This window comes from Eublepharis macularius, chromosome 11 (genome assembly GCF_028583425.1).
Source record: "Eublepharis macularius isolate TG4126 chromosome 11, MPM_Emac_v1.0, whole genome shotgun sequence".
Classification (NCBI taxonomy): Eukaryota; Metazoa; Chordata; class Lepidosauria; order Squamata; family Eublepharidae; genus Eublepharis; species Eublepharis macularius.
In genome coordinates, this window is record NC_072800.1 from 50736556 (window position 1) to 50757936 (window position 21381).

Consider the following 21381-nt stretch of genomic DNA (forward strand, 5'->3'; position numbering starts at 1 on the left):
GATTTTCTGACCTGGATGTGCCATTTTCATGAACCAAACGAGCCGGTTTGCGAACCAGGGGCAGGTTCAGTTTTTTCCCAGTTCATGCCCATCTCTAACAGCAAGTAAGAAAACAGCTAGGTCCAGAGCCGACACAAGACATCTTGCCACAGCAGCCCTCTACACTGCATATGATCCAGAACTCGAGCATATAGCTGTAGGTCCTAGGATATATCCTACAGTTCTTTGTTGGAATATTAACACTTGATGACAACCATAAGAAAAACATATATTTAATTAAAAGTTTACTGACCCACAAGCCTCACTGAGGTATTTGCTTCACTTTCCAAAATCTGCTAATACTGAACCAAGAACTCAGTAATCAAGAATTATCCATACATTTTCCAATACACAAAACAGTCTAAGAAAACTTTTTGCACACTAGTTTTCATATACTAAGAATCAACAATAAAATGTGATTTTACATATTAGCTAGATATGTAAAATGGAAAAGTCTTGAACCAAGGAAAATAATGAAAAACCATTTTCATACTAGATTGTATATTTTTGGATTAATTTTTGAAAAGGATCTAAAAATTGAATGCCACCTGAAACAGCTTAATTTTTTTAAAGAAAGACTGAAACTATTTGCATACAAAAAGGTGAGCTTTACTTTTCTTCATGTTGATTTGCCAATTATTCCACTCTTGGTAAATCTGTTCAATTAGAAAAATGTGCTTCAGAATTGGTTTAATAATCCCATACTATAAAATTAATAACAGTCCTTAAAAGGTCAGACATGTACACCCTTACACAGACATATACATAGTTGTTTAGTATAGATTGAAACTTCTAATGACAGGATTTCTAAAAGATGGTAATAAGAAGTACATTGAAGCAAAATTTAAACATTATAATCTGTTTTAACCAAGAAAGGTATAGGGGATGTCTTGGAACTCTTGGCAAGTTATAATTTTGAAGAAAAAAGTTGATGGGTGAAACAGTGTATTTTATGCCTTCTAACGTGTTATACATATGAAAAGCTATTTAACTCCTCACATGCAAGCTTATATTCTTTTTACTATCCATATCATTTTAGAATTTCTGAAACTGCAGGTGCAATAGTACAACAGAGATATAAGGAATGTGAATGTATTTTGTTCTACCCCAAGGCAAACAAGCAATTGGAAGAAATTGATATTTAGATACAAGCCACTTCCTAGATTCCATTTTTTACATACTCTGATATAACCAAGAAACTAAACCAGAATAGATACGCCAAAAAGGGATGCCTGGTCCACATTAATTTCTAAGAGGAAAAAAGGACTGCAATTAATAATAATGTCAGGGCAATTAAGTTCTCTCCCTCTCCCAGAAACTGGTTTTGACAGGAAAAGGTTTAGTTTTTACCCCAACTATACAATTATGTTCTCATATGTAATTGCCTGTTGCCCTCTAGAGGACATCTAGGAACTGCAAAGCAGCTCCCATGCCCTTTGGTGTCCCAAATGGAAATAACAGCTCATGAGGAAGTGTGAGGGAAAGTGCAATACGTGGTTTCATGGGCCCAATGCTTATTTTAGGGAACTGGTATGTTTATGGGGGGGGGGGGGAGGGAGAACATCTGACTCCTAAAGCATGCATTTAATGACAGACTTCTATTACGCACATAATTGACATGAGATAGCAGAGCATGGAGTATACTGTTCACATAGCTGGCATCCTGTTGTCAGTATAGGAAAGTCTGGGAAGAAAAGTATCTTCCTATTGCTAGGTATGATTACAGTTGTGTGATAAAGCACCAAACCAAGGAACATATGCCCTTAGTTATCTGAGCCAACTCAGTCCAGACACAAACACTATGAAGTTGTTAAAGTATTTTGTTCAACAGCTTTTTCATTTGGACACTGGGATACATACCTCTAGTCTTATGAAGAAGCTGCATAACAGTAATACAGCACATTTTTCTGAAGAACAGCAAGTTCACACTTTGTTTCACTCACTTTTGCTACATGAATAATCTCACCATTTTTCTGCAAATATTTCACAATATATTTAGGCAGGGCTGAGTTTCTTTGTTTTTTGGCAATACTGCACAAATGCATCTTTAAAAAACTGCTGTCATGTGTCTTCATTCCAGGTTGGCAGAAATACTTCCAATCTTCAAAAGGGAAAAATAAAAACTTCTACAAATAAAAAATAAAACTTTCACAAGCAACTTCACATTATATACATAATGATGATAAAATGGCATCTTGGCTTTTCCATAGTATTCACTCTGACAACTGAAAAAGCAGAAGCGTCATCCAGGAGCACCTTATTATTTCCCTGAAGTCTTCATGTTTCTAATGTTTCCTCATTTGCTCCACAAGTATCAACTACGCAGATTAAACAGCTGGTCACTGGGAAAGCACGGACTTTGGAGTTGGCTATCCACTTATCTGTTTCAGTGTTATATTCAAGGATGTGTCCTAATCGACCTACACCCTGAAATCCAGCTAAGACATAGACGACTGAACCCACAGCAGCACATTTCACTGTTACACCTTTCCATGGCATGGGAGATACCATCTTCCACTCATTCATTTTAATGTCATAATACTCTACATTGTCCAGGCCACCTAAAAAACAAAAAAAATCCTCAAATAAGTATTAAACTGAGGTTCTTAAAAATTAACACAGAGATCCATCTAAAATCAAGATTGTTTTAAGTTTCCCCGCATGTATCTGACTGAAAATAATAACTCTTTATGATGGTGAAATTCAAAACTACGAGTGGAAATACAGGTGTATTTAAATTTGTAACCAATTCAAGAATTCTGCTTTTAAGTACCAGTTTGCATATACTTTGGGAGGGGAGGGGTCAGATGATGTCGAGAAGGCTTGGGGAAATTTGAACGGGCAATTGTGTGTGTGTGCGTGTGTGTTGATTTATTTTCTTGAAAAAGATTATTCTTTTGAATTTTCTCACTTTTTAAATTAGATACATGAACAAATCCCATTTTTAAGATCTGGGTTCAGAGCATTTCACAAGTCTGTGTCAACTATTATTAATGCCATTCAGCCATGGTACAAGGGTGAGGGGAAAATGCACTACCAGCTGTGGTTGGTACAAGTTTAGTTCAAGAGCAAATTGTATAAGTATTCAGATGTCACTGGAATCTTACATCTGCAACACTTTCCCCCATAATATGTAGTCAACTCATTCTGCCATGAAGTTGGCAGCTCAATTATTTGCTTCACCTAGTCTGGCAGAAATAACAGCCCCCACCCCACCAAAGCTTTTTTGTATGAGTTCAACTGTTAACAAGTAATCCTAGATGTAACTTTATCTTACAATAAGGCAACAAATTATTTAATACATACCTAAGCCATTTTGTCCCCCCACAGCAAATATTTTGTCTTTCACAAATACCAGTCCATGATTCTTTCGAGCTTCAAGCATTGGACAGAGCTCTGTCCATCTAAAATGATCAAACATATATAGTTTACTGAATTGGTTACCATGGATTTCTTTTTCAGGTAATTAAGTGTGCAGATGGTGGTAAGGGCTTCCTTACCACCTCCCCCCTTCTTTTTCAAAATAAAATGTCAAAACGACTAACACATACATATAGTATATTTAAATTGTTGATAACTGGACAATGAAAGTGAGCTTGCATTTCTCTCGCCTGCAGAATGGCTTGACTGCTAACACAGCGTGAGAAGAGAAAGGCCAAGTAATACTTGGCCAGGCAGCCAGACGGAAAGATCGTTCCCCTCCTGCAGAAACCTGGCCGCTGATGTCGTCTCAGAGCACTAACTTCCAGTTCTCATTTATGGTTTGTTCCACTATCAAGAAAGCTGGACAAAACAGCTGCTACTTTGCTTAAACTGAGCACTTTTATCAAGTTAATTTTGTGGTGCTTTGCACTCTTGTTCCTTATAAAATGAAATGGCAGGAAAATAGGGAAAATCTCTTGTGTTTTTCTGTGTTAAGTAAAGAGAAAGTAAACATTTCAAAGCAGTATTTCAGTGCAATATTTAAAAGTTAAGCTTTTTTTCTTTGCAGTTTAACCATGTGAATATATCAAAACATACACTGCACATTACTGATGGAATATGAAAATCTGTACATACGTTTCTGTTGCTGGATCATAAACTTCACAGGAATTCAAGACTCTTCCAGAAACATTGTTTCCCAAACTTCCTCCACATACATAAATCAGACCATTTGCTTCTACCATCCCATGACTGCACCGCTGAGTCAGCATGCTGGGCTTTGTATGCCAGCTTTCAGTTCTTGTATCATAACATTCAAATAAATATAAAGCAGAATTTCCTTTAAACAGAAATATAAGCAATTTGGTTTAGATATCATTTTTAAAAAATGCATCCTAAACAGAAAAACTACTATCTGCAACATCAGCTGTTCATCACTTTGGGAATACCAATATAACTATTTAGTGGCTAAAGATCATGCCACTATTGTGTAGCTAGTGTAATGTGGCATACAGACTAGGAGCTGGGAAACCCAGGTTCAAATTCCCTCCTCCCTCTACCATGGAAGCTTCCTGGCAACCCTGGACCAGTCACACACACTCAACCTAACCTACCTCACAGGTTCATTGTGAAGATAGAATAGAGCAGAAGAAAACAATATAAGATGCTTTGAGTCACCACTGGGGAGATATGCAGGGTATAAAAGGAAGTTTTTTTAAAAAAAGCTGCATCTTTGAAATAGACCAGATTGCAGGCCTCAGGAAAAAATGTTGTTCATTTACTGGATTTTTTGTTGTAATTAGGCCCATGCCCAATAATGAAGTAAACTGATTTCTAGAGGGACAAGGAACATTCTATATGAAAATACAAGAGTTATATCTTTTATTTTTAGATAAACAATTTACACAATACTGGCATCTAAAATCTCTATGTTTTTCAAAGAATATACAGCAAGGCAAACTTGCTTTCATTCATGGAACCATTTGTAACATGTATTTGGAAGTAAATCCCACAGAGTTCAATGGAACTAACTCCCCAAAAGGCATAAGATTGCAGGCAGAAAGCACCTATCCTTAGGACAAACTAGGATTTGTTTGCAAACTGGCCACTCTGCCAAACAATGAAATCCATTCCTTGACTGAATATGCCAAGGACTTTGTTCCGAATACCTTTTATCTTTCAAGTAGACATGAACTCTTCATAGGTTCAAGGCTTTGGACTCCAAAACAATGAGTTAATTGATCAGCTGGTTTGAATAACTGGTTCAACAAATGTGGCAGGACATATCTTGCATTTGAGACTGTGCTGGTTGAGATACAAGAATTCAAGTTGAAAGTAGTACTAATGCTTATCAATGTCTGAGGACACAGACATCTAGGTTTATAACCCTGATAAAGCTGTTCTCCCCTACTCCTGAAACCTAATGAATTTGACTGCATTACAGTACTATCCAGCGGTGTGTGTGTGTGTGTGTGTGTGTGTGATAGCTAAAGCACTGGCCTAGATAGCTATGTTATTGACAGATTAAATCAAAGCTAACATTTTTGACATGTGCAATAAGTTAAATGCAAAGTATGTACAACTGCCACTCTAATATGTACCACAGCACATATGCAGCCTCTATGTAACTCAGCATGGTTTAATCTTTAATCTATTGAATCAAGCAGCACGACAGAGTTGTACTGGAGGCTAGAACATCAGTCTGATTCTCTACCATAACCACACAGAGTCCTCTTTATACTGGTATGAATCTTTTGCCACAGGTCCTTAAGATCCACATTTAAAAAAAACAAAACCAGAAGACCTCCATTCCATTTAGCGCCTTTTCTTTTATAAAGGAATATTCAACAATAATTAATGTTCGGCTGCCTCATGCAGCTTCTATTTGAGGGGCCTATCACCAGAGCCATAAGAGTGACTTACCTACTTCTGAACCCCCTGATGTATAAATTTTTCCTTCTGCTGCACATGCTGCAAGGCTATCACGAGGTGTTGGAGGCCCCAGTTTGGAATACCAGCTGTCTTTCACAACATTGTAGCAGTCCATTCGCTTTATAGGAAAAAGCTGGGAACCACCCAAAATATAAACTACATTGTCCCAAAAGACACAAGCTGCATCCCTCCGCTTCTCAAAGGGACAACGGATGTCTGTCCAGCTGTAATCCTGTAGGGGGGAGGGGAAAGGGACTGTAGGCATTTTATAGACATATGAATATACACTATTCAGTCCTGGAAATTCTTTTCAAAGATTTTTTGAGAGTCTACTTAAGCATTCATATTCATAAACTCAGAGCAGCTTGATATAGTTGTAAGGTTTATTTGCACATGGGGATAAATGAAAAGCCACTAGACAGTGGTAAGTCCCCTTCTTTCATAGATTCCATTCTGATAACTATGATATGAACAGACTGGATAATGTGAGACATTAAATGAACGAACTGTAACAAGAGTCTCTAGGTAGATCTGCTGCAAAGACACGCTATCTTGGAATCTTACTATCTGAGTATGCGTATTTCAGACAACTCACTGTATACCCTGGTGCACCACCAGAGGGCGCTGCCATGGAGGGAAGCCTAGGCAAGTTACCATGTCCCTCCAGAAAAGGTGCCATGGTGGGAAGCTCAGGCTGGGAGCAGGTGGCAATGACCGCCTCCCGGCTTCACCCAGCTGGTATTAGGAGAGAGGCAGGTGGCAATGCCCACCACCCAACATAACATCGCTGATATTAGGAGTGAAGCAGGCGGAAATGCCCACCCCTGCCTTCACCAAGCTGGTATTAGGAGCGGATCAGGTAGCAATGTGTGCTCCCTGCTTTAACCCAGCTGGTGTTAGTAGCGGATCAGGTGGCAATGCCCACCCCCGCCTTAACCCACCTGATATTAGGAGCGGAGTAGGTGGCAATACCCTCCCCGTGTCTTAACCCAGCTGGTATTAGGAGCAGAACAGATGGCAATGCCCACCCCCTCACACCTTAACCCAGATGGTATTAGGAGCAGAGCAGGTGGCAATGCCCACCACCTGCCTTAACCCAACTGGTATGAGGAGTGGAGCAGGTGGAATTTCCCCTCCCACCTTAACACAGCTGTTATTAGGAGCAGAGCAGGTGAAAATGTCACGCCTGACCTTAACCCAGCTGGTATTAGTAGCGGAGCACTTGGCAATGCACACCCACACACCCCACCTGGGATCAGAAGCTGAGCAGGTAGCTTTGCCCAACTACTGCCTTAACCCAGCAGGTATTAGGAGCAGAGCAGGTGGAATTTCCCCTCCCACCTTAACACAGCTGTTATTAGGAGCAGAGCAGGTGAAAATGTCACCCCCGACCTTAACCCAGATGGTCTTAGTAGCGGAGCACTGGGCAATGTGCACACACCCCCTCAGCTGGGATCAGAAGCCGAGCAGGTGGCAATGCCCACCCCCACCTTAACACAACTGGGATCTGGAGCAGAGCAGGTGACAATACCCACCCCCTTCACCCAGCTGGGATCAGGAGTGGAGCAGGTGACAATGCCCCCCCCCCGCCTTAACCCAGCTGGTATTAGGAGTGGAGTAGGTGGCAATGCCCATCCTCCAACTTAATCCAGCTGGTATTAGGAGTGGAGCAAGTGGCAATACCTTCCCCATCTTAACCCAGCTGGTATTAGTGGCAGAGCAGGTGGCAATGCTCACCCCTGCCATCACCCATTTGGGATCAGAGCAGGTGGCAATGCCCACCTCACACCTTCATCTGGCTGGGATCAGGTGCAGAGCAGGAGGCAATGCCTTTCTTCCCTTCACCCAGCCTGGATAAGGAGCAGAGCAGGTGGCAATGCCCACCCTGTCTTCACCCTGGCACAGTCAGAAGCCAAGCATGCAGGAATGCCTGCCCCCCTCAACCTTCCGGATTCAGGAGCTGAGCAGGTGGCAATGCCCACACCCCCTTCACCCAGCTGGGATCAGGAGCAGAGCAAGTAGTAAAACTTGCTGCACACCTTCACCTGTCAGGATCAGGTGCGGAGCAGGTGGCAATGCCTGTTCCTCCCTTCACCCATCAGGGAGCAGGTGGCTATGCCAACCCCCGTTCACCCAGTTGGGATCAGGCTCGGAGCAGGCGACAATGCCTTCCTGCATTCACCCATCGGTAGTCAGGTGCAGAACAGGTGATAATGCCCCCCTTTACCCGGCATGTATAAGCCATGGAGCAGGTAGCAAAGCCCACCACCCCTTCACATGGCCAAGATCAGGCAGATCAGGCATGGAGCAAATTACAATGCCCACCCCCCTCCTTCACCAGCTGTAAACAGTGACAGGAGGAGCGAATGCTTGCCTGCCCAAACTTCCCTTTCTAGAGCCCATTGTATTTCCCCCCCACAATGGGCTATGTTGCTAGTAAAACAATTTACAACAGATATCACAGTCACATATGCTTTGATATAAGATTGGCCTAGGTAGTTGTCTGCTTTTCTAGTTGGGGTAAGATCCATTTTGGGATTCCCTACTTTGTATTCGTTTATTGGGTTAACTACCTTTCTACAATTAGTTAAAGATACTTTGGCAACTACTGAGAATACAAACAATAACACTGGTTGTTGGCAGATATGAGTTTTATTTGTGCTAAACAAGAAGATGACTTAGTATGGTAACATCTTTAACAATGAAATACTTCAATGGAAAGATTATACCTTCAGCTTGTGTGTCGATTTTCTACTTAAAGTGCAATATGTTAGATTTGGGGCTGAAATTTTGGATCAGCTTAAAATAAAACAATTTTTAACCAACAAGTTTTATTACCATAGTTTCAAGGCTTCATTACATTTTATGCATATAATAGCTAGGCACAAGACACTCTGACTGGTCAGACCACTAAAAATTACTGGGAGGTTATATTCCATTTTTCCTGAGATCAACCTGTACTAGACTAGATGTCTGTTAACAAGTCTCCACTGCATTCTGGCAATGCCAAACAGATCTCTTTCCTTTACCTCTTTTCTTCCCTTAGCCTACATGTCCTTTAGATTGTAAGCTCAAGTACAGGGTTGGTGGGTGTCTTTTTTTAAAAGATGCACGGTGTTTGCCACCAGAATTATGCTTTGAATTTAAATTGCCACTTTTGGGAGACATTTTTTTATGAGCATTAAGAACAAAAATAAAACAAAAATAATTAATGGGGATAGGTGACAGTCCATTTGAGCGACCCCATTTCCCTCCACTTTACCACAAATATGACCTTGCCTTTCAGAAGTCAAATGTATAAAAATTGCAAAAGAAAAATGGTCAAGAAAGAATGTTTTGTAGACTGAAGAGAGGAAGAATAATACAAAAGGAAGAAGATAGCAGCCCTCAAGCATTATAATTAGGTAAAGTAGAACTGGCAAAAACTAGTTGTCATGGCAACCAAGAGCTTGTCCTCTATGTCACAAACTATATATAATATACCTACCATGATTAGCACTAGTAAACTACAAATGGTGCTGCCAAAAATACCTGCAGCAATATTAGCAGAGGGAAAAAAATGTTATCTCACATGCACACACCCACACAGCTGGATTCCCAGCAGATGGGAGAAATGCCTGAGCAAGCCCAACAAATAAATGAGAGATGAGTTCAATCCACCAAGCAACAGCATTGCATCCCGGTAGTTACAAATGGTAGCCAAAAGCAACAGAAACTTATTCAGAGCAAGGTGAACATACAGAATAAAAACAGATTTGAATACTAATGTCTTGATATATTTACAATGATCTGTCTGTGAATCACTTGTTGGATCAGAAACTGTGGGATATGTATATTGAAACATGCATCTGGATGTCATCTCTCTGCACAACAAGGCTTTCAATGGGATGGCATCAGAATATGCAGTCAAGTGTACATCTATACCATACCATGGAGCAATCTCCAAATACAAAAACCATTTTTAAACACCACTTTTCAAAATAGTATGGGGGATGCTTTGCAGTTACCTAAAAAAAAAAAAAGGGTTCTCAAGCCTTTGGTGCACTTAAAATACTCTCTCGATTCTGGTGACCAATAACTAATAAAAAAAATTGATCTTCAGCAACAACATCCCACCCTCCCCAACATCCCACCCAGATTATGGAGAAAAGTTTACGAAAAGGGGGAGACAGGATGCAAAACTAAATGTCAAGAACAATTCCATGGAAGCTACCATCAATCTTCACACTAAGTATGCAAAAGAATGAATATTAAAATGTATCATATCATAAGTAGCTCCTGAGAAGTTCCTAGCAGCTAAGATTTCCCCCATACTCTCTCCAATATATGAACATCATTTTCTGAATTTAGTAATGTAGGACATTCACATGCAGAGATCCTAGGAACCTCAAGAGTGTGTTCTCATGTGCAGTGGTCTCTACCAAATGAAAAGCTCCCAATCCTTGCACAGGAACATGTGACTCTGACCTCGTCATTAAGGTGATAGTACCTTGGGTCAGGATCTGTTCAATAATCATGGAGCCAGTCCACCACTGAAAGGATTATTGGAGGGGCCATGCTTGGGCTCTGTGGATGCACTTCTTCTAAGCATACCTTCGACCCTCTCCTTTCCATTGTGAATGTTCATATAGTCCTGTTTTGTTTTTTTAATAAATATTGTTCCTGGATTTCATTTATAATGGCTACATAGAACAGACAACTGTTCCTAGCAGTGAAGAAACCCCTAAGTACATGTAAAGCAGAACTGATGTTGCTATAGAAACCTCAAAATAACCCACTGCAGAAAGCTTCCTAATGTAATCTTGACACTCAGTAGCATTGTTGCTTACAATGTGCCACCCCCTCCTTCGTTTAACAAAAGTATCTTTATGTGTTTTATGAGTGACTGCAAGTGCAAGAACAAACAACAAATAATGTAGGTACCCCAGCTGTTTTACTTATTTGAATTTACAGCCAGCATTGTCCCAGCAATTCCTGCAAAGTAAAAAGGATCAAGAAGCAAAAGAATCATGAGTTCTGTAACAATGCCCCAAATCACAGTAGGAGGTGGTGAATCAAAAAAAGCGACATACCATCCACTCAAATTTTGAAAGATAACAATTACCTTTGGGTTAAAATATCGACACGACTGTGGCTGTGATCCTCCAAACAAGGCAATGCGGTAATCGTGTTTTTTTCTTCGTGGGCGAGTGCCATCTACTAGCTCTTCTCTGTCTTCTGGAGAAAGCAGATGGTATCTCATTCCACCTAAACCAAATAGAACACTGGCTGACTGTCTGCCACTGAAAGGAAATTTGTTTCATACAATGGGTAACATTAGTTCCAGGAGGAAAGCAAAGCAGTTAACACCTATTATCCACCTATTTAAAAATTTCTATCGGTACAACCTCTGTCAAATCCAGGAAAACTGACAGAACAATGTTTCCTTAATTTGCAAAATTAGATTTCTCTAATGGAGGGTATACGGTGCAATCCTAAGCAGAGCTGACTTCAATGGACTCAGAAAAGTGTAACTCTGCTTAGGATTGCACTATTAGTTATACAAGTCAAACAAAGAATTATCTGTATCGTTATATAAACTGGTTGCCATAGAATAAACCTCTCAGATTATCAAGGTACTAAATGCACTTCAAACAATTTCAACATCTTACAAGGTTTAGTGAGAGCTAAATATTTTTAACAATCACCAGTAGATGGGGCCTTGAGGTTAGCTCAATAAGGTTAATCATTTTAATGATTCAGCTCAACTTTCTTCATAAAACACATTTAGTTCTTCAGTAAAGAAGAAAAGCACCTAAAGTTTTTACCCAGTATGTTTTAGTTTGCTTACACTTTGGTAGTAGCCTCAGTTTGCACTGAAGTCACAGATGGTAGTGCGTAGGTTTATGGTTCTTAAATAGCTGAGAGAAATGTCATTACGGAGGCTATTGTGATATGGAGATTCTTACTAATTCTGTTCTATATCTGAAAAATTAAACATCTGAGCTACTTTCAAAGGTGTACTTCCAGTTACATTTAATTCTAGGGCAGAGGTGTGTGTTACGTAACAAACTAATATGGTATCCTCTGGGTATCATATTACATGCTTGCATCCATGGTCTGTTACCACAAACAACATGCATGATCACGTCCTGCAGCTTCCCTGCCCACTACTACTATAGTGACTGCCCCCATATGAAAATAAAAAATCTTGACTACCATCCTCCCCCTGCACATAACAGAAGAGAAGCTGCTGAGAGCAACAGCCATAAAGGAAGGGAGTAAGTGTCAGAAGTGGCACCTTCCACTTACCCTTCCATTCTGCCCAGAGCTGCAGTCATTTACAGCAAAAATGTACATGTTTTTACAAGGAAGTAAGTGCCACTGAGTTCAATGGAGTCAATGCCCAAGTAAGGATATAACTTTAGGGCTAAACTACACATGATATAGGAATTCTGTGATCAGAACTGTAAAAGTGTTTTTGGTCCTAAAAACAGCTGCAGTGGGGCCCAGATATTGATCAGGATAACAGTGTTGGACTGATCTATATCAAAGCCTTCCATCACTATTTTCAGAAGTAAGAGACATGTTCACAGTTCCAGTCACAGAAATACAGCATTACATGTAATTTTACCCTTAGGTGGCATTCCTATGCAAACTTACTTGGGAACGTCCCACTGAACATAGAAGGCCTAACACCAAGTAAACATGCAAGTGCATTTTTGAAGGATTGGGGAAAGTTTAAGGACTATTTGGAAAATAACTGGGACGCGAGAGGACAACTGTGGTCTTTGGATAACTACTAAAATTTATAGAGATATGTATGAACTTTACCTGTAATATTAGGGACAAATATTAGAATAGAGACAATGATAAGAAATAAAGAGGTTATAATGCTGTTGGGGGTCTAAAAAGAAAAGGGGAAGGGGTGGGGACATATATATATATAAAGGGGGTAATTACATTTATATTATGTAGTATGGAATTTGTATGTCAACCTACTCAATAAAATCTTTATTAGTCAAACATGCACAGGATTGGGCTGTTGCCCTGCAGCCTTGAAGGAACAACAAGCAATTTCTTGCCTTCCTCACTGCAGTATTCTTGCCAATAAAAACCTCCCCACTGCGTCAGGAGAACTACATGGCTCCATAATGGAAGGTGGGGGTGGTAGGGAAACACTCTGAAAGTCAAAGAAGTGGGTTGCAGACTGAAAGGGCTGTGTTCCACACACCAATCGTGATTTACCAGACAAATCTTTGGCTGCAAAATTTCTAAATTCAGGGCTACTAATTAGCTGCAGTTCAGCTGAATTCTCCAGCACAAATGGAGTAGAATTAAATGTTGATTTTCATCTATATTTACATAATAAAATCCTTTGTGGTAGATAAGTAACAAGAAAAATTAAGCAGAATGTTGAAAGCATATCTTACAAAATAAACTTACTGATAACCATTTTAAGGCACTCAGGATTATCCTGAATAAGTGGTTCAGCCTGTACAGTTTTACTGAGGAAGTTCTTTGAAATTAAAGGAAACCTGACTTTAGCAAGGATGTCAACCATGTATGGCTGGCGGTTTGGCTCGTCGTATTTCAGCCATCTGACTGCAGCATCATAAACCTGGGTACAGGGGTGCAAAATACATCTGATTACACATAGAGACATACAGCAATCAAGCCTGAAAGCAAGGTGTAAATTAATTAGCAATTCCAAACTACTTGTAACGTATCTTACTTTTGGAACCATCTGCCAGTCAAGACAAATCATTCAACTGATCTCTTGCTGTCTCATAAGCTCAAAATGGCTTACAGCAGTTTTTGCAAATGCAATACTCCTGTTCCCCAAGCAGCTCACAATCTAAGAAATTACATGGTTTGGAGAACACAGCAAAATAATAAACCAAATAAGCCTAAATACTCCTACCATGGCGTACATAACCAGTCCAAAAGCCATCAAAAGGCAATGTTTTCTAGAGGCAGCATCCTGCTAAATGGTTATTCCCTGAAAAGGTGCTGCTGAGCCAGATTGCAAGGGAGCAGAGCCGTCCCAGGCGGCAGTGATAATGTCCCAAAGCACAATATATTTTTACTTTAAATTATTGGGTTTGCTAACAAAAAATTAAATGTAGAATAAACAGACAGCTGAACCCTCACCTGATCTTCTGCTCTTACAGTGAGAGTATCTTGGTTCAGGAGGTGTGTCACACGTTTAACATCTAGCTGCAGAAACTCATCTGTCTTGTAAACTTCAGTGAAGTGCTGATGGATAAAGTCATCTGCAGTGGCTTTCAATTCTGGGCAATCGAGACATTCTGCTAAAACACTTATACCTAAAGAAACACAAGAAAATACATTATATAATGCATGTTTGAATCTGTGAAAGAAAATGTTATGAAATATTTAACATACAAAAAATTATTAGTCATGTACACATTGGCAAAATGAAGCACCAAAATATTGCTTGCAAAATTCCAAAATCCATGGAAGTATTGTGATAGGACAGCCACTAGAAAGAGATAATGTCATGTCCCAAATCTGCTAGCAAATACTTAACCCTAGAAACTTTCACATTAAATGGTAGTCAGGTTCTGCAAGAGGGAAAAAAGCTCATCCCTGTTTATCTGAAAGACAAGTCAGATATATCACCTCATATGTTTTGGAACATACATGAAATTAGTATGTTCCCAAATCTTTGAGAATTTGGTCTCTCTAATTAGGAAATTAAAAACTGTGGTGCTCTTGGAAAATATAAACAGCTTCTTGAAACAATGTATCTATAATAAAATTAAGTCACCTTACCAAGACAATTTGAAGCATCAACTTGCTCTTTTAAAAAATCCACACACATTTTTTTCACAGGCTCAATTTGGTATTGATTTGCTGCATCTAGCAATGACTGGACATTGTTGCTGTTTACTGAAATTCTGAAAAATGCATTAGATAACATTATCACAACAATAAGAATTGGAAACAATTTCAATAAGAATGTGAAACAAGTGTGCACATACTGCTATCAAATTATATTTACTCCAAACTCCAAACAGATCTATATTATGTTTACTATACTATTCAGCCATGTAAGACTAGCCACCTTATAACCAAAAGCCACAAAGAAGGAGATGAGCAGCAATCCATCTCATCACATGGCTATTTTTGGTTCAGCTAAACTAACCCACAACCTATCACTGTATCCATTTAAGACCAAGTACCCTGTGACAGACAGATGAGAGAGCAGGCAGACAAAAACACCATCACGTATCTGTCCCTGCTTCAGCTAAGACCTGCCTCTTCTGCATGTCCCCTCCCACATATTCTTATTTGTGAGCAGGGCTCATTTGGAGGGGGAACACGCCGGAACAGCGTTCCAGTAGAGCTGAAAAGAGGTCACGTGGGTTTTGGCCCCACCCATGTGATTCCTTTTCCTTCCCTCCAAAGGAGAGTAAGCGGCTTCAATTCATTCTGCTGCTTTATTTTCATTTGTGACTCGTGAGTTAGGGAGAAAGAGGAGTGAGTGCCAGCTGGGCTACTGGGCCTGGATCTCCAAAGAAGGGAAAGCTGCTTCGATTCATTCTGCTTTATTTTCATTTGTGACTAGTGAGTGCGTCCGTGCAAGCTGGGCTGCTGGGGCTGGCTCTCCAGAGGAGGGTAAGCTGCTTTGAGTTCATTCTGCTTTATTTTCAGGAAATACCTGGAGATTTTTGGGGAAATGGGCTGAGGGGTGGGTGTTGCCTTCTGACACACTTCTGGTGATGTTGGGGGTGTGACAAATGCTAATGAGATATGCTAACGAGTTCCTGCAGTTTTTTCTACAAAATGACCCCCGTTTGTGAGATCTTGTTTGTTTGATTTTGGGTCTGAGCTTTTTATTTTGAGTATTTTAAAATTATGCTTTGTAATAAGTTCTCTCTTTACATACCTACAAGTCTTCTCACAGATCCATTATTTTTATGATTTTTAATTTTAAAATTGAAGGGTATTCTTATTTTTCAAATGGAATGCTGTATTTACAAAGATTGAGAGCCACATAGGCTCTGATCAAAAACAGGATTTAAGTGCAATAATCTTAATTCTTAAGGATTTATTCGTTGTACCTGCTACAAAGCATACAAAGAAGGAAACAATGTACTTTCATTAATATATTTAATATTGTTCATCAACTGAATTCAAAGACTTTCTGTGTCAGCAAATAGATGTTTAGATTAAGAGGAAGTAAACCCATTCCACAATGTGTTGCAGGCAGATAGATTGTTGCTAACATCTGGTAACAGGATGCCAAGTTTTAAGAACTACAACGAACAAAGCACTATAATAACATCACTCCTCAACATTTAATTCTTGGATTTATGCCTTTCTGGGCTTCACATGCAGCTGATTATTATATATTTAGGGCTTCCCTTGGGTTTGACCCAGAAATTACAGTGGGTCCAGAATGCTGCTGCATGTGTCCTGATGGGTATACCATACACTCCGATCTTGCAGCAGCTGCACTGGTTCCCCATGGACTTCTGGATCAGGTTCAAGGTTTTGGTTTTAACCTTTAAAGCTCTAAACGGATTGGGACCGTTTCTCCCTGTATGTACCTAGGAGGATGCTTAGATCAGCAGGAAAACCCCTACTGGTAGTCCCTGGCCCCAGGGATGTGCAGCTGGCCTCGACCAGGGCCACGGCCTTTTCAGGCCTGGCCCCAACCTGGTGGAACTCTCTGTTGGAGGACACTTGGGCCCACCAAGATCTTTTTATCTTTTTGGTGGACCTGTTAAGACAGAGATGAGGCCAGTCTAAGGTTTTCTTGGGAATGACTCCTGACTGGTCTCCTGCTGGGGGAGGGGGGGCTACATAAGCACCTGCCCCCTCATATGCAAAGTCACAGTGACAGCATCAGTTGTACCCCCCTCCCCCTTGTTTCTGTTATCTTGGGAAGAGTGGCAGAGGCTGCCTATGGGGTCCAACTGTACAAAGAATGACTGATTTAGATGTATTTTAATATATTTTAATGTATTTAAATGTTTTATCTTTGTATTATTACACTGTTGTAACCCACCCTAAGCCCGCTCACAGGGCGGGCGGGCTATACATTAAATCAATAATAATAATTATTATAAATAAAGCTACCTTGCAGTGTAGGCAAACTCCACAAGCTGCTCGATAATATCTGGCTCTGCATCTTTTAGTTCCACTTCAAATGACTTTGATTCAATCATATTTGCTGTAATTATATAATTAGTATTGCCATTAAGCTCTGATAATTTTAAAAACTTAGAATTCAAAGAGAATGATAAATTTCACATTGAAAAGATCTGCAGAGTTCCAATGAAAAGTGTAAAGAACATCAAGATCATTAGTCAGAATAAGCAAAAAAATCCAAATTAGCTAAGGCCCCATCTAATTGCTCTATGTGCTCTATTTCTCTAATTATGCCAAATTTTGCCTAAAGAAAAACAAGTATTCCAAAAGAGAGGGAAGAGAAGACACAGTTACTAAAAATATCCAGAATATTCAATTTCACAAAGTATGTTTTCAAATACTTGCTTCGTTTTGCCTACCTAGATGTACTTTTAAAAGAGTTTATATGAAAAGATACATGCCCCGACCTGGATAGCCCAGGTGAGCCTGATCTCATCAGATCTCAGAAGCTAAGCAGGGTTGGCCTTGGTTAGTACTTGGATGGGAGACCTCCAACAAAGACCAGGGTCGCAGAGGCAGGCAGTGGCAAACTACCTCTGAGAATATCTTGCCCTGAAAACCCCACCGGGGTTGCCATAAATCAGGTATGACTTAAGGGCACTCTCCACCACCACTTGCAGCACAGTCATAATATATAGAGTGGCTTGAACGTTTAGCAGCAACTTCCTCTCAACTTGGTGAAGGCAACAAAACTGAACAGCTCTTTTTGGAGCTAGCAAAATCTCCCTTCCCACATGTCATCAGAAATATTAAACTAGTGCTCAGTTGCACAGACAGGTGTCTGCTCTAGAAAATTTGCATGGAAAGTGAGATTTTTAAAAGGAGAAATTTCCCTTTCTCTTAAGTCTACATTTAACTACATCTAAAGATGAAAGCTAGAGACAGGAATATGTCACTTCTACTGAAGCAGCTGGATCTGGGGGCAATTTTGCACTGACTGCATCTTAGAAAGTTTCCTAGGAAGTAATATAAATGGAAATTCAATGGCCCCATTATCAGAATACATTCCCTTGCATGGTACTGCATATATGCTACTTTTTAAAATCTTTTGTATCTGTGCTACATAGCAACACAGATAAAAAGTAGTATACTGAACAATGGAACAAGATTGCACAGCTTTTACGTATAGACTACTAAACCAACTATCCCCTCCTCTGAAGGTCAGGCCAGGACACAGAATGAAGAAATTTGAAAAACTCTAATATGTGAATGGGAGAAAGCTTACTTGTAAACATCAAGTTGAAGAAGTGGCTGGCAGATGCAAGGACAACGCGATGAGCTGGAATCTTCCTTTCCTGGACCATAAGAATGACATCACAGAGAGTTTTCTGGCAGGAATAAAAACATAATACAAAGACATGTAAGAACATTTCACATGTTCACAGTAGTTTATAGAATTTATAATAGCCTTTGCTGAAATATCAATTACATCATGTAAGAAAAATTCATTGCTAGCATTCCCAAAAGACAAACATACACTTAATCTGTACTGAGCAATAGAATTAATCAGTGCCAAGAATAATTAAAAATAGAAAATCATTAGTTATGGTGGCATAATTTCATTTTGTTTGTTAAAACAACATTCATGTTTATAAATAAACAACCTTTCTCCTTATAAGCTTCCAACACATGAGAATGGGGGAGGGGGGAAGGTAGAGATTGTTAGAAATAAGAGGGAAAAGAGGAAAATGAACTAAGATTTTTCAAGATCCTGGTTTCACTTAAAAACAATTGAACTATCTCTGCTATTGGTATTAAAACTAGTCTACAACTCACAGTATTATTTGCTTCACCTACAGAAATGTTAATTCAATAACAAGAAAAAGGACACAAATTTCCTGTTGCATTTAGTTGGGAGGTGGAAAGTGCTGTTAAGTTCCAGGTGACTTCATTTTAAACCTCACCTTTCCTCCTTATGTAAGGAGGCTTACATAATTCCCCTCTTCTCCATTTTATCTACACAACAGCCCTGTGAGGTACATTAGACTGGGTGTATGTGACTGGCTCAAGGTCACCAAGCAAGCTCTCATAGAAGATTAGGGATTCTAATCTGTTTTCCCAGATCCTAGTCTGACAATCTAACCACTACACCAAAATGGCTCTTATACAGTGACCCAGTAGGGTTTTCAAGGCAAGAGACAGAGAAAACCCAAACATATTTGACATATCTTCACACCTGCTAGAAACATATGTTCACACCTGCTAGAAAGTTCCCATGTTTATGTGGTGCTTTGATTCCAAAATACATTTTAAAAATCCCTCAGACAGAGAACACAAGTTGGATGCATTGTCGAAGGCTTTCACGGCCGGAGAACAATGGTTGTTGTGGGTTTTTCGGGCTGTACTGCTGTGGTCCTGGCATTGTAGTTCCTGACGGTGACACTGAGAGATCTCTGTCTTTTGGTGCTACACCTCTGAAGATGCCAGCCACAGCTGCTGGCGAAACGTCAGGAACTACAATGCCAAGACCACGGCAATACAGCCCGGAAAACCCACAACAACCATCGTGACACTGTGACACTGAGAGATCTCTGTCTTTTGGTGCTACACCTCTGAAGATGCCAGCCACAGCTGCTGGCGAAACGTCAGGAACTACAATGCCAAGACCACGGCAATACAGCCCAGAAAACCCACAACAACCAACACAAGTTGGAGTTTACAGGCTTTCATATGTTCAGTAACTACTGTAGCAATGACACAAATTACTACAACTAAATTCGAAAAACTGTCAGTAGTATCAAGTGATCATCTATCCCAGAAGATAGGTCCCTGATTCAAGTCTGTCTCAGACTCAGAATTTTAACAAAAGAGAAAGGCACATTAAGAAAGTATCACACTTCTTACAACAATGCTGCCTTCTGTACACTAACTTAAAGAGGTGTCCCACTGAATCAGATAAGTGATTCATCCATAGTGACCAACAAACAGGCTATAAAGCTCAGATCCCCCTTCCCCCCAGCTCTTGCCTTGTAGCTTGGGCATTCAGGGGCTTCTGGAGGTTCCCTTTAGCTACTGACAATAAAAATAACAACAATCAATTTATATATCACCCTTCAGGGAAACTTAATGCCCACTTAGAGCAGTTTACAAAGTATATTATTATTATCCCCACAACAAAACATCCTGTGAGGTGGGTGAGGCTGAGAGAGCTCCTAGAAGCTGTGACTGACACATGGTCACCCAGCTGGCTTCAAGTGGAGGAGAGGGGAAATCAAACCCGGTTCTCCAGATGACCCATCCTCCACAAATCTTCCTAATCCCTTTTCAAAGCAATGTATACTTATGGCCATCACTACATCCCCTTGCAATTTATTAACCCAAGTATGCAATTTTATCATCCTTTGTTCAGTGACTTGTGTGAAATCAAGCAAATCACACAAAATCTTAGAATATACTGCCATTTCCCCCCGCTTTAATTCTGGTACTAGGGAGGGGGTCTCCCTCTACTACAGCCTATCAATAGCGGCCATAGCTCTTGATAACAAGCAAAACTAACACAGGGGGCGCACCCCAAAGCTGATGCTGATGTGGCATTTCTGTAACCCCGGAATCATTCACAGAAACACAACGTACTAGACCACTAATATGGGGCAGTGACACTTAAAGCACCTTGCAAAACGCATCACAGAGCAGTTAAACTGTACTAGTAGTACGAGTTTTCCTCCTCCTGTTCCCATGAAATGATGCCAGCTTTTTCTATTAAGTAAACACAGGATACAGGTAAAGGAATGACTTGAAGCACCTGGTTTAGCACGTAACTGGTGTAGCACAACAAGCAAGAGGCAGAGCCTCTACCACGGTCTCGCTAGGCAGCCTGAGGCAAGCCTTGGACTCCCAGCGTCAGCCCCAACTCCGTTTAAAATACGGGGTGACCACCTTGACCCACCTTATAGGGTAGTTGTAAACGGCAGGAGTAGGCACCACTCGACGGTAGCAAAGTTACAAAGGACATCTGAAGAGACGCCCTGCAAAGAGGTTTCTCCTTCAGTTAAGGCCGCTCTCCCGGCTTGGCTTGCAGCCCCCTCCCCGGTCTTACTTGTTTCCTCATGGTGTTCATGACCCCCATAAAGCTGGCCAATAATTTGGCTTCTTCCCGAGCGGCGAGTTTCTTCTCCGTTTTCTTCTTGCCGCTTTTTTCCGACGCCGAGGCCGCCATGCTCCCCTCCGCCCTCCTCTCGCAGCAAAAGAAACGAGGGCTTCCCGAGAGCCGAGCCGAGGCCGGTCATAAACGCCACTGAGCGGGCACAGCCAGCAGAGGCACCGCCACGACTCTCCCCCGTGCTCTGAGGAGGCGCGGAGACAGGCAGGCCGCGGGAACCGCCCCTG

General features: G+C 40.6%; 1 protein-coding gene across 2 annotated transcripts; it reads right to left on the reverse strand.

The window, feature by feature from the left end:
• Positions 1-256: 256 nt before the first annotated feature.
• Positions 257-21346, reverse strand: KLHL7 (kelch like family member 7). Of its 2 annotated transcripts, none has more exons than XM_054990997.1 (11): positions 21092-21346; positions 18281-18383; positions 16984-17077; positions 14671-14795; positions 14026-14201; positions 13318-13492; positions 10997-11139; positions 5884-6124; positions 4099-4300; positions 3346-3443; positions 257-2600 (listed from the first exon to the last, which is right to left on the reverse strand). In XM_054990997.1, exons 1-11 carry the CDS (start codon positions 21209-21211, stop codon positions 2317-2319), a joined length of 1761 nt encoding a protein of 586 aa, XP_054846972.1. In that variant the 5' UTR covers positions 21212-21346; the 3' UTR covers positions 257-2316. The 2 variants fall into 2 exon arrangements, with proteins under 2 accessions (XP_054846972.1, XP_054846974.1); XM_054990999.1 differs by lacking the exon at positions 21092-21346 and adding an exon at positions 20942-21033.
• Between the last annotated feature and the right edge of the window lie 35 nt (positions 21347-21381).

Bases quoted from the DNA above. Each gene is read 5' to 3' on its own strand.
- KLHL7 (XM_054990997.1), bottom strand. From the start codon at position 21,211: ATGGCGGCCTCGGCGTCGGAAAAAAGCGGCAAGAAGAAAACGGAGAAG. The intron at 17,078-18,280 runs GTAAGCTTTCTC...ATATAATTACAG, and splicing joins CTTCAACTTGATGTTTACAA to CAAATATGATTGAATCAAAG. The intron at 14,202-14,670 runs GTAAGGTGACTT...GTGTTTCTTTAG, and splicing joins TGATGCTTCAAATTGTCTTG to GTATAAGTGTTTTAGCAGAA.